Source organism: Caretta caretta, chromosome 1 (assembly GCF_965140235.1).
Source record: "Caretta caretta isolate rCarCar2 chromosome 1, rCarCar1.hap1, whole genome shotgun sequence".
Taxonomy (NCBI): Eukaryota; Metazoa; Chordata; order Testudines; family Cheloniidae; genus Caretta; species Caretta caretta.
Genome location: NC_134206.1, coordinates 120,392,525 through 120,409,553, shown reverse-complemented (window position 1 = coordinate 120,409,553; position 17,029 = coordinate 120,392,525). Strand labels below are relative to the sequence as shown.

General features: G+C 38.9%; 1 protein-coding gene across 5 annotated transcripts in view; it reads right to left on the bottom strand.

The window, feature by feature from the left end:
* MGAT4A (alpha-1,3-mannosyl-glycoprotein 4-beta-N-acetylglucosaminyltransferase A) overlaps nucleotides 1–17,029 on the bottom strand; it is a 133,285-nt gene that overhangs the window by 30,938 nt on the left and 85,318 nt on the right. For all 5 annotated transcript variants that reach the window (XM_075130644.1, XM_048858381.2, XM_048858362.2 and 2 more), the window contains exons 8-12: nucleotides 16,453–16,528; nucleotides 11,390–11,504; nucleotides 6,516–6,646; nucleotides 2,736–2,843; nucleotides 2,120–2,313 (exon numbers count right to left, since the gene is read on the bottom strand). In XM_075130644.1, the coding sequence (XP_074986745.1) occupies nucleotides 2,120–2,313; nucleotides 2,736–2,843; nucleotides 6,516–6,646; nucleotides 11,390–11,504; nucleotides 16,453–16,528 (624 nt within the window). The remainder of the gene's footprint in view (nucleotides 1–2,119; nucleotides 2,314–2,735; nucleotides 2,844–6,515; nucleotides 6,647–11,389; nucleotides 11,505–16,452; nucleotides 16,529–17,029) is intronic.

Here is a 17,029-nt window from a genome sequence, read left to right as displayed (position 1 = left end):
AGTTATAACCTCTGTGTACTTCAGCAAATCATTCCTCTCCCTCATTGGTGTTTAGACCCATGATATATCTGCAAACTTATTTCTCCACCTACTTGTCACTTGACTTCCGTGGAAACAGATTTAGGCCAATACTGAGTGCTTTAGAAAATCCCACCACTTAAGTGCATCATATCCCTGACAATTCTTAGCTAGAGTAGTAACTCTCCCAAATCTTCTGACATTTCAAGAAAGGTAAAAACTGCATATGTGTGGACTTTGGGTAATGATATAAGAGCCCAAATAACATTTCAATACTTATTAGAAATTAAGAAAATGGCCTCATGTCAGATTAAAAACTACTTAGATTTAGAATGTTATACCAGTCCAGTCAGTGAACTTCCTTTGAGAAAGCAGGAGAATCTGAGATGTTCACTTTCTTCAGAAACTAAATTATCTTCATTGAATAGAGATTATTAAGTCATGTAATCCTCATCTCTTCTGAATGGTACTAGCACCTGAGATATGGCAGTACTGAGAATAGGGTTATATTAACCACTTTGCCTAATTACAAAAGAATGGACACATTCCCCCTTTCTTTGCAAAAATGACTGACACTTTCTCTCCCTCAACACGATAAACTGAGGTGACACTCTTCAGCAAATATATTGTCTGAGTCATGTCCATTTTTGAGGCACAAAGTTTACTTATGACATTTCCTAGCAAGTTTAGAGCATTTGTCAAAACTGCCAGGTTGCTTCTGACACATCTTAATAAAACAAATATCTAACCAAAATAAAAATTAACTTGTTCCACCCCCTTTCCCTGAAATTCATATCCTACAAAAGTACACATTTTTTTTTCAAAAATGGATAAATAAGTAAAAAAACCCAAACAATATTGTTCATTTCAATATAACTTTGAAACAGAAACTTTGCAGTTGATCAAAAACCTTCCACTGAATGTATACTCTCTAGCTGAAAGAGAGTTGTCTTTCTATTTCATATTATTGCCACAGGTAAAAGGTATTGACTTTTATATGATAAGGTGGGGTGTATGTACCCCCTTAAGGTACATTCCATGCAGGCCTAATAACCACACTGGAAGAAAAGACTTTTCTAAGCAACTGAAGAGTAATTTTTAATTCTTTCACCTCTCAAGTGATCTGCATTTCACTGGTCAGAATCATTGGAGCAAAAAGTACAATGTGGGGAAAATACCAAACTCAATGAATCTGAGATCTTTAAGATCTGTTAAGGTGATGACTCAGTCTTCAGCTAGCTGCCAATCCATGGAAGAAGTTGACCAATTGGGTTCACTTCAAGAATGCAGAAAGAGCAGCTTGACAGCCTGAGATCGCCTTCACAAGGAAAGTATCTAGTGAGATTACTCCAATAGTAGTTGTTAGCACTGCAAGGCTCTGGGTCTATAGAACTGGGGAAGCAGAAAGGCTACAATGTGCATGAAAGGAGAATATAAGAGGAATATAAAGATACCTTAAACAAAAAATTTCTTTCGTAAGTCTTGGGCTAGTGTACAAGGAAGACAGGGTGAAAAGAAAATAAGCAAACAAAAGAGACTCCAACTTAACTAGAGAGAGAGAGGACAGTGGCAACCTAGCAAAACTAAAATTACCCCGTTAAAAAATAAAAGCAAAAGAAGTATTTCCTTGCCTTAGCTGGCCTAAAGGTTAATAAATAGAAGAGGTCACTTTCACTCCTCTGTGTGACTGTAGCAAATCATAAATTCAAGCACAAATGCAGATAAAAAAATCACACACATCGAGTTTGAGTAAGATAAAGGGCTTGAAAAAAAAGTCACCTTCAACCAACTGGAACAGACTCAATTTGGCAGTCTTTTTAACTGCTGGCAGGGCACTGGCTGTGGTGTTATACTTCTGGAGAAGGTTACAAAAATAGATTTTGTAGCAAAATAGTCTAAATAAAATACAGAGTCAACTATGAAGAACAAAGTTGATTGAAGTACATTTTAAACTGAACTGCAAAGTATCCATTTCATCTGACACCTTGTATGAAATTAGTTTTTCATTATGTTTAATTTATTTTTCCTCAATTCTATCCTCAAGCATACTTGCTTAGCAAGCATCTTTAGCTGTGAGACCAAAAGACAAGTGATTACTAACCTTTCTACGTTGACTGGTTTGTCAAATTTAAATAGGATATAATCCCCAGCAATTGGTGTAACAGCCCAGAAAAAATCCTCTCCCATATAGGTTTTTTCCAGTGTATGTCCTTGGTAGACTTTTAAAGATGTAGAAACTTCTGCCGGTGGATTCACATGAATTTTATGTAATAATGGTTTCAGGAAGTCTTTATCCTAATTGAAAGAAAGACAAACATGCTATTAAGTTGGTCAGGCAGTCTCTTTTCTTTAGTGGCTAATTTTGCTAGTACTTAAAAGCAAATGGAAAACAAAGGGCAACTAATGTATTATCCATTTTCTCCATTGTACATCTGAGACCCTGTATTGATGAATAAAAGGTCACAGTATTACAGATAAAAGGTTAGAGATTTAAAATGAGAGACTATATGCAGGAGTCATATAAAAATATATGAGTTGACCTAGAAATTCTTCTATTCTATGGTAGTCAGCTTTAATCAGGCTTAATTCCAACTAGATTATAATATATTATACCTGAAAATGCTAAAGTATAGCAAAAAGTTAATTTTCTGATCTGATGAAAAATCACTTATCAATCCTGTCTGATATGGAAGGGAAAAGAAGTTTTAGCTACTAACCGTGAGTTTCTGGATCTTTCCTGCTAGGGAGGAGTGCAGGCCAACATGTTGGAAAAGAGAAGGCCTGAAGCGTATTCGTAGATTAGATTTCTGTCTATCACAATGTTTCTTAAAATAAAATCAAGAAAACCTCACATTAGCAAAGATAATAAAGAAAGATCAGTGAGTTTTTATTGAAATTGTAGGATAATCCATGATTCATGAACCAAAACAAATTACAAGAAACTAGAACTATATACTTCATTCCTGATGCTATCTTATTTCATTGCATAAGAGCACCATTGGGCTATTCATTCTGGTTAAAATTTACTCCTTTCCTCCTGCAAAAAGCCTGAATAAATGGGCTCTGTACAGAGGAACTACATGAGAAATTATTTACCAATCAGTAGGTGGGTGCAGGGCAGCCTGTAACCCCACCACAACTACTTCTTGAGTCAAATGGGAATTTCTGTACAGCCTCCATATGATGATATGTGACCAGTAAGTCTGTATAGTCTCAGATATAGTGCTCTCCCTCTCTCCCCTTTCCACCTGTGACAATACTAATGGGGCTCTCCTGTCGATCCACCCTACCTAGCTGGTATTGGACCTGGCATAAAGCTGCTGAGTAAATTCTGCTCATTCATTGTTGCATGTGGGGCTTGTTAACTCTATAGGGATATAAGGAAGGTGGAATTAATGGCACCTGCAGGAATACTTAGACATATGAAACTTGGGCAGAAAACTCAGGCTGAGATTTATGATGTTTAATACTTGTTTCTAGTACCAGGAAATCCAATTCTCAAGTATGGGATAAATCTGGACTATACTCTGACTACAAGTATTCTGTTTAGAGCAATCTGCTCACATGCCCCATATTCTCCAGCTATACTGGTCTACATGCCAACTGTGCCATACACAGAGACCCTTTAATATACTCTCAACACTTGCCCTGCCCATGCAGCAGAACTGAAGTGGTTCAGCTACACTTGGCCCCTTCACTGATGGGTGAATTTTACCCCTAGAGTTTTCACAGACAAAAACCTCAGCCAAAAAAAGCAGTGTGTAAAGTTAACCTGGAAACACTCTGCAGGCAAACACACATGCAGAATAGCACCCTGGAGATAAAGCTTTTTTATTGTAATAAGAGTCCTCTTGAGGATCCACCGCACTAGCAAAGCACCACTGATAATTACAAAATGTCTCTTAAGTGACTAACATAATGAAGAATCCATAACCTTGAAGAGCAAAATTTTGATTCGTTAAAGGACTGCCTAATGTTACTATGGTAGAAAAAGGAGTCTCCAGTATTTTAAAGACCTGCAGCAATTCTATAATATATGTAAATAGTTTACCAATTTTAGCAGATAATTTTAAATATTTTTTCAGAGGACTCCTAAGGTTTCCCCCACACACCTTCAAAACTCCATATTGTAGCCATTCTTTTGGTTAATGAGACCTGGATGAGATTTTTAATGGAACTAATCAATACAGCTTCTTCACTGGACAGAGAGAATCATAGAATAACAGTGTTGGAAGGGACCTCTGGAGGCCATCTAGTCCAACACCCTGCCCAGAGCAGGACCAATCCCAACTAAATCATCCCAGCCAGGGCTTTGTCAAGCCTGACCTTAAAAACCTCTAAGGAAGGGGATTCCACCACTTCCCTAGGTAACGCATTCCAGTGTTTCACCACCCTCCTAGTGAAAAAGTTTTTCTTAATATCCAACCTAAACCTCCCCCACTGCAACTTGAGACCATTACTCCTTGTCCTGTCATCTGCTATCACTGAGAATAGTCTAGATCCATCCTCTTTGGATCCACCTTTCAGGTAGTTAAAAGCAGCTATCAAATCCCGCCTCATTCTTCTCTTCCGTAGACTAAACAATCCCAGTTCCCTCAGCCTCTCCTCATAAGTCATGTGTTCCAGTCCCCTAATCATTTTTGTTGCCCTTCGCTGAACTCTCTTCAATTTCTCCACATCCTTCTTGTAGTGTGGGGCCCAAAACAGGACAGTACTCCAGATGAGGCCTCACCAATGTCGAATAGAGGGGAACGATCACGTCCCTCGATCAGCTAGCAATGCCCCTACTTATACAGCCCAAAATGCCATTGGCCTTCTTGGCAACAAGGGCACACTGTTGACTCATATCCAGCTTCTCGTCCACTGTCACTCCTAGGTCCTTCTCTGCAGGACTGCTGCCTAGCCATTGGGTCCCTAGTCTGTAGCAGTGCATTGGATTCTTCCGTCCTAAGTGCAGGACTCTGTACTTGTCCTTGTTGAACCTCATCAGATTTCTTTTGGCCCAATCCTCCAATTTGTCTAGGTCCCTCTGTATCCTATCCCTACCCTCCAGCATATCTACCACTCCTCCCAGTTTAGTGTCATCCGCAAACTTGCTGAGGGTGCAATCCACACCATCCTCCAGATCATTAATGAAGATATTGAACAAAACCGGCCCCAGGACCGACCCTTGGGGCACTCCGCTAGATACCGGCTGCCAACTAGACATGGAGCCATTGATCACTACCTGTTGAGCCCGACAATCTAGCCAACTTTCTACCCACCTTGTAGTGCATCCATCCAGCCCATACTTCTTTAACTTGCTGACAGGAATACTGTGGGAGACCGTGTCAAAAGCTTTGCTAAAGTCGAGGAATAACACGTCCACTGATTTCCCTTCATCCACAGAACCAGTTATCTCATCATAGAAGGCAATTAGATTAGTCAGGCATGACTTTCCTTTGGTGAATCCATGCTGACTGTTCCTGATCACTTTCCTCTCGTCTAAGTGCTTCAGAATTGATTCCTTGAGGACATGCTCCATGATTTTTCCAGGGACTGAGGTGAGGCTGATCGGCCTGTAGTTCCCAGGATCATCCTTCTTCCCTTTTTTAAAGATGGGCACCACCATTAGCCTTTTTCCAGTCTTCCAGGACTTCCCCCGATCGCCATGAGTTTTCAAAGATAATGGCCAATGGCTCTGCAATCACATCCGCCAATTCCTTTAGCACTCTCGGATGCAATGCATCCAGCCCCATGGACTTGTGCACGTCCAGTTTTTCTAAATAGTCCCGAACCACTTCTTCCTTCACAGAGGGCTGGCCACCTGCTCCCCATGCTGTGCTGCCCAGTGCAGTAGTCTGGGAACTGACCTTGTTCGTGAGGAGCTGACCTTGTTCGTGAGAGCTTTCTGTGTGGCTACATGAGGTACTCCCTATAGGGCTACAAGAACTACCTCCACAGGGATGTCATAGTCTGAAGATGAAAAAACCCTGGATGAAATCCTGGCCTACTGAAGTCAATGGAAAAACTTTCATTGACTTCAAAAGGACCAGGAATTTACTCCAAGTCTGTATATTCAATGAAGGACTCCTTCACTGAAGTATTGAGCACTACCATTGAGCTATTGGGATGAACCTTTATAATTATTTTCAAAAATTGAAGTGGACTCAAATAATTTTGCTGCAGAATGTTAAATATAGCTAGTGCAACTGCTAGTTATCTTAGGCCTGCTAGGCACAAAAAATTTTGACCTCTGTTTTCCCCCAAAAAGTGCATTTCTAAGCCTCCCAAATCTGAAACATTAAGAAATGTAAGAAAGTAATTTCTCTGATCTCTGAGGTCTCCAAAACTTTCTCACAGATTCAGATTTAAAAATAGACTGAAATTTGTATTGGGATATGAAGGAACCATGAAAAGAATCAGCATATCACATACTACTTCTTAGATTCACAGAAAATAAAGCTTTTTTTTTTATCAAGAAGAGACATTAAAAGCTACATAAAAATTGAACTTACTGCATCTTTTTCAGGGTTGCAGACTTTCACCCAGAGTATATGATCTAAGAGCCAATCAATAGGTTTCTCCTTATAAAACATAAATATGAACTCTACAATAAGAGTGATATCTGGAGCTTGGAACATTTTACCTGTAAAGATATTATTCTAAATTAATAATAGTAATTCTGAAACAACTCTTTTGAGATCACGAGCCTAGAGACCATATTGTTTGTGCTAAGGCAAGTTGTATTACCATCTCACAATTGGAAATCCCAGCTGATATCACAAAGGGACATGTCAACAAGTTGAGCAAAACTACATAAACAGGAAAACTTCACAAAATAGCTCTTTACAATCTTACAACTCCCAACATGTTTAAAATACTCAACTTGCATAATAAAACACAACTCAATGTAAATACAGAATTTTTCAACAATTCCAAGAACAGAGAACTTTAGAATACAAAAGTCAAACTTAAAATAGGACCAGATTTCTGTAAACCATTAGCAATACAATGTTGAAGATTATTTCTCCATATTAAAAATATTAATTTTGTGTTTATATAGAGAAGAGGGCAAATGAGAGTTTGGGATTCAAAAAAGGTATACAGTGGAAAATTTACTATTACCTATTATGACCTTCTATTAATTTATTAGTTCATTGGATTCTCAGTATATTTTAACTCTATTGTAAATTTATACTATTCTGACTGCATAGTATTTAGTTGGTCAGTATTAATGTAAAAGATACAATTCAAGAGGAAAAACTTTGTTTTCATTCGTCTCTGAATTATAGATATTTAAATAATTCATTAAAAATCTCTAGTAAAAACATAGTGTTAAACACAGAGTTAATTACAGCCATAAATCAGAATGTTTCCAAAACCAATTTTATATCTCCAGAAACACATTCAAGTGAAAAACTTTTAAACTATTTTTATGCTTATATTCTGCAAATTATTGAAGTTCTTTGACTAATATTAAAATGGATCCATCGACTGAATCTGTCTGGCAGCTGGTGCTGTTAGACTCCAAACTCATCCAGAATTAACTTTTTGATCTCGATATTTTAACTGGAAAAAATTTAAAAACTTGAGTGAGCACCTCACCCGTGCTACATGGCACCTTCATGTTAGGGGTTCTAAAAATCTCTAGATCCAGCCATGGGAGGATTCCCCCAACATAGGAACTGCGGAATACAGTTGTAAGGCTGCCTTCAGAGGACTCCCTTGCAAGCCTTGGCATAGGGGACATGTCCAGGACAGGGCTGTAGCACTTGGTGCTCAGAATCTCTGCTGTGCAAACTGCAGGTCGCAGGCAGCTGGAGACAGGCTGCCATAGTTCAGACAGGACCCCAGAGCTGCCCATGATATACCATGGACTGCCCAGCAGCCCAAAATTGGGAGGGCATCCTCTCCCTCAAAACTGATGACTCTGTGCTGTGCTTCTTAGAGGTGAAGCACAGAATTCCACTCTTTATAATTTATTTAGTTTAAATGACAACACTTAACGACTACATTCAGCACAGCATACAGAGAATGCAACTTCTGTTATGATGTATGGATGGTAGAATTCTAATATTTTTTGGCTGTCAGTCAAAACCCCTCATCAACAAGGATGAATTTGTCACCTCTGTGTATAAACAATTTTTTTTCTATCACACTTTTTAAAAAAACAGATTAGATGTATGCATAAATAAGACTTACAGCCAAGACAAATTTTAACAAAAACAAAACACCATTTTTATACATGAACTTGTAAGCTAGCTAAGGCTTTCAACAGTGTACGGCTAAAGCCACATCTCTATTAACATTTCAATTATTATTTTTCTACGTTAAATCGATAGGGACAAAGTGATATAACAGGTCATCAATATGCTAGCCTTTTGAGATCTGGATATAAATATCATCCCAAGTCATAAATAATGATTTATTTGGCTGCCCCAACATCTTTGTTTCTTCACATTACCAAAATTGTACAACTTGCAGTATGTGTCCACATAAAGAACCAGAAATGGAATAGCAGAGATGGCAAATCAAGAATAATGATAACTGTGTGAAGAATTTTGCACTGTGGATGATTACACTATGTCTACATGTCTCTAGCCAATGCTATTTATCACACACTTTCATGAATACTACATTCACTCAACCTAAAAATAGAATAAGTAGCTAAATTGGGAGCATTAGACTCCTGATTTAACTCTCTCAATAAAAACACTGTTAAGATGTGGTGTAAGATGGGTAAATCCTGCTGAAGGCCTACTAGCAATAACATCTGAATGAAATGGTTACTGAATGGAGTAAGCAGTAAATATAACACATGGGAAAGCAACAGATAAAAGGAGAGAGAGCAGCTGGAGACAATTAATTAATTTAGTATTTAAAGTAATTATTTTCAGAATCCATATAAAGAAAAGCCAACAAACAGGCAGGCAATCAAGTATAACTCAACTTCTAATCCTTGAGTTCCAATCAGTTTTACTCACGATTTAACCAGAAACTCTATGAAATAAGCAAATTGTAATAAATAATGCTTATTTATTATTCCCCAAAGGTAGGGGTGAGTAGAGAAAGGTGCCCCTTTTAAAGATGATCTGTAAATATACTTTAAAAAGTAACTCATAGGTAAGCCTGCAAGTCTGTCATGGAGGTCATGGAAGTCACGGATTCGTCCGCCTCCCACCAAGTTTTAGTTGGGGTATATAGTAAAATTCATGGACAGGTCACGGGCCATGAATTCTGGTTTACTGCCTTTGACCTGGCCATGACTTTTACCAAAAATACCCCATGACTAAAATGTAGCCTTACTTATAGGTAGAGCCCTGGAAATCTGCAGATATCTGCTTTATATCTGTGAACCATGTTTGGGATCTGATACAGATACAAATTTTGTATCCACATAGGGCTCTACTCATAGGGTTAGAGGCTGCATGTCCCAAATTGCAAGTGTAAACTAAAGATTCAGCACAATAGATTTTATATATTTTGCCTTTTCAGTCTTAAAAAACTGCAGATCACAAGCTCCCGCATGCCACAAGACATTCCAGCGTATACTATGCTAATTAAGAAAATCTATAATTAATTTTACATTACTTGTAAAACCACAGAATTTCATACAAAAATCTACATTAAGAGAATGGTTAGATTGTGAAGCAAATTCCAAAACCCAAGTAAAATTCATAATTAAGGTTTATCAGCACAACCCAGAAATTGAGATCCATGGCATTCTAGTTCCAGGCCAGTCTCCCGAGATAAAGTTTGGGCAGTCACAGAGAGTTACAAGGTGTACACAAAACTGCTTAGCAGAAGTAACAGAGCTGCTTGGAGGACAGAAGTAAATGAACTCTTAGCTCTCCACTCGAGGCTGGTCCTTTTTCTCTTCTCACCTTTGTCCCTTTTGGAGCCATGAAACTAATAGGAGGTATTTCAGCTGGAAGGAACCCTAACTGTGTGACTCAAGATAAAGAGAATACTTGTTCTTGCCTGGCTTAAGAACTGGAAAATTTCTTCCTCTCATTTGGGGCGGTTCCTGTCTCCCCATTGCTTTTGTTGTTTGATCCTACCACTTCATTGTCAAAGTATGGATCACCATCTCCTCCCGTTTTGGTTTGGGGGAAGATTGCTCACTGATGTTTTCAACCCAGTGGACACCCATTCTGCTTGCTATACAGCCCTGTTAAGGATCATATCTCCCTCACTTCCTGTGCATGAGAGGAACATATTAAAAACACATTTGATATCAAGCTGACCTCAGGGGAATGCAGGTTCTTTAATTATTGACCATATTCTGAAATCAAGAGTCTAATTTTACATTCACTGTTTCCCACCACCTTAATACAATGAACTGAGACACAACTTCCTTTGCAAACAAATATGTGGGTAGAGATCTAGGTCTTTAATTGAAATGTTGGAAAAGAATGAAAAAAACCTCAGGGTTACATTCCACTAGCCACGTTTCAGATTATTCTTCCTGTTCTGGGCTCAACTTATGATCTTTGTATTTGGGATCAGTAACGTTGACTAACTAATGGAAAGATGTCATAGCTTCTCTGAATCAGTTTCCAATTTTATCATTGTGTGGCTCTAGTTCATTATGGTTAATTAGATCAAACCAGACTGTGACTCTAGTTGTATCAACCTTCAAAGTGTTAAATTCCTTTGAAAGCTCTTTCAGCTGCATTTATGTAAGTTTTGTGCCTCTCAGTAAAATCTATTATTGTGTAGGAAACAAAGAACACTAAAATTACTCTCATGACATAGTGGTGGTCAACCTGCTAAGATTCTGGAGTCTGCATTTTCTGTCTCAACATTGTTGTAATTATCCTAATCACTGTAAATGACAGGTGGTATTTGTGACTTCATCCCTAGAAAGGGGACAGGCTCTGGAAGTCACATGGTTGCTTCAAGTGGTAGCAGGAGGGTAGGATAGAACCTTTTTGCAAAAGAGACTAATTTTTATGGCTGCTGACCCTTGGAAACTTATGAGGTTTCTAATGGCCAAAAGACATCAAATTTACTTTGGGCTGGGTGAGTTTTCTTGATTTTGTCCCTTTGCTTCACATACGCAATCTTCTTTTAACGTCATTTTTATTTTGCCAAAAATTAGATAATTAGAAGACATATTTAAAATTTGATTTTCCATATTTTTAAAAGCAATTTAATTTTTAGTTATAAAAATGTTCTCATTTTCCATAGCTTAATTCTGACTCAAACATCCATAAGTAACAGCAATTATTGTAGTGTATAGTTACAGCATATAGCCATAAAAGTCAATCCATTTTTATTCCCTGTTCCAGTACAAAGGTGGCACTTTTGAGGTCATAGCACTATTAATCAGAGATTCTGTGGCTGAACTTTCTTTTCAAACTACTAAACTGGACATTTTTCTTACCAATGAAACCCAGCTGAGAAAATTCTAAAATCATCCAATCCTCAGAAGAGAGTTGAAGTGCAAAATTTTTTATCGTGCTGAAATAATTCTGCTTGACAACAATGTCATCTTCAAGCTAGGGGAATCAAACACTTGTATTAACACAAAGCAGGAAGAGCAAAGCAAAAATAAAAAGTACAGCAAGGAAAAAGTAGTCCTAAAATATATTTATCTATAGATTTCTAGTGCAATCACCACCCTAGTATCCAGGAATCGTACACAAGAATTATTACTGTAGAAGCATGATCACTGTTCACTTATTTGAGGATAATTAGTTTGGAGACTCTTTATAGCAAAAATCCAGGGATATATACATCAACTATCTGGGAACACACAAGAGTGAACTGGATAGGAAATAGTTTTAAAAAACTTTTCTCTTTACAAGCGTATAATATCTAGATAAAGATTCCATTCAGCATGTACTTAACTGCTGTTAAAAAAACAACGAGGAGTCCACTGGCACCTTAAAGTGGAAAACCAGTGTTGACAGGGCCAATTCAACCAGGGTGGATGTAAGGTAACTCCCTTCTCTTCATGTGTCAGTATATTTATGTCTGCATCTGTAATTTTCACTCCATGCATCTGAAGAAGTGGGTTTTTTACCCACGAAAGCTTATGCCCAAATAAATCTGTTAGTCTTTAAGGTGCCACAGGACTCCTCGTTGTTTTTATGGATACAGACTAATATGGCTGCCCCTCTGTTACTTAACTGCTGTTAGATTATAAGCTATCAATAATGATCTCTCATCCTTGATCAAAAGGCTGTGGCAATATTAAATACTTTAGTACACAATTGCTTGATGTTGCTACTTTCTGGCATATAACAGAACTGTACCAAAAGGGAAAGCACCATCTTTTAACTTCTATAATATTTTATTTGGTATTTTCCCCGCACGTTTCTTAGATGGGAAAGTACGTGTGCATTTTATAATGGACAATAAAAATAACAGCTTGAAAACAGAAGCTATAGTCCCATTCCCTCAATAACAATTGTCTCAGCAAATATAGAAAGCAATTATCATGGAAAATAAGCATAGAAATGTTTACATAACTCAAAGCAGTACAATCTCCATTTTAGAATTATGCTTATGAAGCAAATACTGGCATGATTAAACAATTTTAAAAAAAATTTCAAATGTTCCATAGTAGTGAGAGTTTTGGACTCTATCCCCAAAATTGCCCACTTCTGCTTACAACTGTTGCCCATAGTGGAAGCACTGAATACTAGCACCCATACATATGTTTCCTCCTATCGCATGTGTTGTTTGTAGGCACACAAATGACTAAGTGTGAGTTTCCAGATATAGATTAATTGGTTGTATTGTTTACTTTACTTCACATGAATACATGTATTATTTGTAACAAAACTGACATCATAGTATGTCATAGTCATATCATGATGACTTCACAATAATTTAGAAATTGGCATAAGACACACAAGGTGGGTGAGATATTATCTTTTATTGGACCAACTTCTGCTGGTGAGAGAGACTAGCTTTTAAGCTTACATAGAGCTCTTATTTCAAGTCTCACTGAAGTTGGTCCAATAAAATATACTACCTCACTCACCTTGTCTCTAATATTTGGGACCAACATGACAACAACACTGCATATATAAAATGGCATATCAACAGTGAGGACCACTAAAGTTACATGGGAAGAGAAACAAACAGCTAAATGTACCCGCCCTCCAAAAAAAAGGATGAATCTCAACACTGATTTTTTATTCTTCTTCATGTATTTATTGTCACAAATATAACTAATTGGTAAGAACCAGTTTGAGTGATTCAACACAGTGTGAAAATAAGATAGGCCATAACATGCATTACTTCTTATTTACTAAAAAAGAAAAGGAATACTTGTGGCACCTTAGAGACTAACAAATTTATCTGAGCATAAGCTTTCGTGAGCTACAGCTCACTTCATCGGATGCATCCTTTTCTTTTTGCAAATACAGATTAACACGGCTGCTACTCTGAAACCTTCTTATTTACCATATGTAGTGGGATAGCATTCAAAGGCTCCCATCAGGACAGGAGCCCCACTCTGGTAGGTGCTATACAAACCCAAGGGCAGGATCAAATCTTCCTAATAGCTTAAATTCTAAAATTACTGTCTTATAACTGCATCTATTGGTGTACTGTGAGACAGAAGGCCAAAGTTTATGTGCTCTCAACCATCCTGATAAGAGATACTACAGGACAACACTGACGGGACTAGGTATATTGTGCAGAATCTGAATAAAGAGAAGGAACTTTACACTTTTTTGTAAGCTATTAACGCCTTTATTTCTACATGTTTATGGTAGGATCTAACTGAAAATTTCTTCATGGCCATGATTCCTTAAAGGCCATCAGATCATCATTCTCTAATGCCATTTTTAAACAATAAAGGTAGAGTGTAATATTGGTATTGTTACCCCTTTTTGATCTGAGCAGCTAGTCAAATTTTGGGGCTCTGGCAATGTTCCAGTTGCAAGTAAAACTGATGGAGTCCGGTAATCTCCTTGATACAATCTTGTTTATTTACAAGGATTGTACAAAATCCTGCTTGTCTGAACATAGAAAGAACAAAGAACAAAAGGGGCAGTTTCTTAGTTTACAACCCTAAGCATCTTTAGCCAACACCACACCCAAAACTCTAGCTTTTTCCAGAGTCACATTGTGCTCACAGGCTACTGCTTGACTTTCTTGCTTTTTACCTCTGCCTCTCTTTCTGTTCTTGTCTGTTCTAAGTTTGTGTTCTCTCTCTCACACAATACCCAGTGGAACCCTCTGTTCACATGGTGCTAGTTTCTAGACAAAATCTAATAAGCTTTGCTTTAGGTGTGGGGCCTTAACTATATCTTACAACCAGGGGTGAGCTGGAGCCGGTTTGCATGAACCGGCTGTTAAATTTTGAAGCAGTTTTAGAACTGGTTGTTAACCTGCTTCCCTGCAGGGGGTGCTGAGGCTTTCATGGGCTCCGGCCGAGAAGTGATGTAACTCCTCCTCCGGCTGCCGGGGCGCTGTGGTGCGGGAGCCATGTGGGCTGCCATCTGGCCCTGGGCACGAGCCCTGTTGATGCTGCTGCTCCCCCGACCCCTGGCCCTGGGGCTCCCGCTGCTGCCTGGTGGGTCCGCAGCTGTTCTGCTGGGCCTGGGCTGCATCCTACTGCTTGGGCTGCTCCGAGCCGCTCTCCCCATGAGTACCCACCACCCTGCCCGCAGCCAGCCCATCTCCAGCCCCTGCCGCACCCCCTGCCCTACCCGCAGCCAGCCCCTGCTGCACCCCGTCTCCAGCCAGCCCCGCACCCCCTGCCCGCAGCCAGCCTCTGCCGCACCCCCTGCCCTGCCCGCACCACCCCCGCCAACCTCTGCCGCACGCACCCCCCTGCCCTGTCTCCACCCCCTGCCCTGTCTCCAGCCAACCACTGCCGCACGCACCCCCCTGCCCTGTCTCCAGCCAACCCCTGCCGCACCCCCTTGCCCCACATCCACTGGTGCCCTGCAGCTCCCATGGCAGTAACCCTGCACACCTGCTTCAATGAGGGGGGCAGGGAGCAGCTGGGACCCACACATGTGCACACCCTAGGGTGACCAGACAGCAAGTGTGAAAAATCAGGACAGGGGGTGGGGGGTAATAGGAGCCTATATAAGAAAAAGACCCCAAAATCGGGACTGTCCCTATTAAATCAGGACATCTGGTCACCATAGCACACCCCCAGGGAGTGGCGGGGACCCACACATGTGAAACGGAGCTCATTTCTAGTTCAGACCCATCTTTTAAAAAAAAGAACTTTAGGTAGGGTTAACATACATCTGTATTTTCCCGGACATGTCATACTTTTTGGTTCTTAAATCGCTGTCCGAGAGGAATTTTCCTGGGAAAATACGGACGTATGGTAACCCTACTGGTACAAAAAATACAGACTATGGCACATCCTTTAAATCAGAACTTTTTATAGGGAACCGGTTGTTAAGATTTTGACAGCTCATCACTGCTTACAACTACCAAAGAAAGGGTGTGCTCACACACCAGTTTGAATGAGATTTTAGCTCAACCCATAACAAGGTTTCACCCAGCTCGTAACAGTATAACATACATTTGTTTTAATCTATGTACATTCAATCTTTCAGATGTCCTGCCAAGTCTTAAAGCGTCACTGGACTCAGTGGCCTCCCATTTTAGAAAAAGGGAGTCATGGTTAGTTAACCACCAAGATAGGTCAGTTTTTAAAAAATTCTCACTTTAATTCACCTTCATTTTGGGACCCCCACAGCTAATTTTCTTCTTTTCTCCCTGTGTATAGATATAAGTTCCATACTGTGATTAGGGGTTTCATATGTCAGTAAGGGGCAGTGTTGGCAGCAAATGTTGCCTGAAGAAAACATGCTGCTGTTTCTTCTAATAGCAACTCAAGCCCTAAATGTATTTGAGGGGGAGGAGAAGGTGGGGTTCTACCTGAAAGCAGGAATAAAAGGTGAAATCGACTCAGGGCTACATTTAAGTTTATTTTAAATTTTTCAGAACTGTTACAGCTTTTACCACAATCTTATCTTTTAGTTAAAAGCAGTGAATCTAGCAACACACTTAAAAGAATCTGTATTCAATACACAGTCACATTAGCTTATGTGCCAAAGGACACAAAAACTGTATCTAGGCCTCTTCAAAACCAATTAAAAATAATGCAGCATCTAGAGCTCTACTTCCACCAACAACTATTCTATTGTTTCTTTGCATCATAGAGGCTCCACTCCTATCCCTTTCTTTGGCATATGAAAAAATTAAATAGTCTGTGTTCCTTCATGTTTTTTGCCACATCAGCAGTTTTTTGCCACACTTTTGCATATAGACAACTGGCTTTCCAGTTTAGGCAGTGTATGTAATTCAACTTATACACATTCACTAATACTATAATATCCATAATTACAATCATGCTACAAATATATAATCATTCTATTTATATTCTATTTAGGTTTTTATGATGTGCCTATCACCAAGGCATCTTTGAATAGCTTTACACATCAAAGAACAGCGATTTACCTGAATATAATAAATGCCCTTTTTCTGGGCATACATCATAAGAAAACAATAGTCCAAGTTTTGTTTTGTTCGCCATCTGAAATTAAATGTTAAAAAAAAAGTCAAGGAATTACAAAATAAAAAAAATTCACAATACATAGTGAATTGCATAACAAAGAATGACAAGTTACTACACATTATTTGAATGATAGAACAATTATATCAGGCATTATTCTCCCAGGAAAGCCTCTGTCTGAAAAAATCCAAAAAAAACAGGTGAATGCCCCCCGCCCCTTGTATGCTGTAACACAAAAAGAGGAATGACCCAACTGAATCTGATATTTTGCAGCTATTTAAGCTTTCTCTAAAAATATATTGGGTATTTCAAATGGTAAGTGAGCAATACTGTTGAGTTTCATATACTGTTCTATTCCTGACAGCACGAAGGAAAACAGAAAACAAGAACAGACAACCTACATGATGTTATGCAACAAAAATTTTATACGCTGTTATATTCTGAACTCCCACTGCATCTTCCCAGAATTTAACATTAAAGGAAACCCACAAAGCTTAACATTTAAGCTTCAATCCTTAAGAA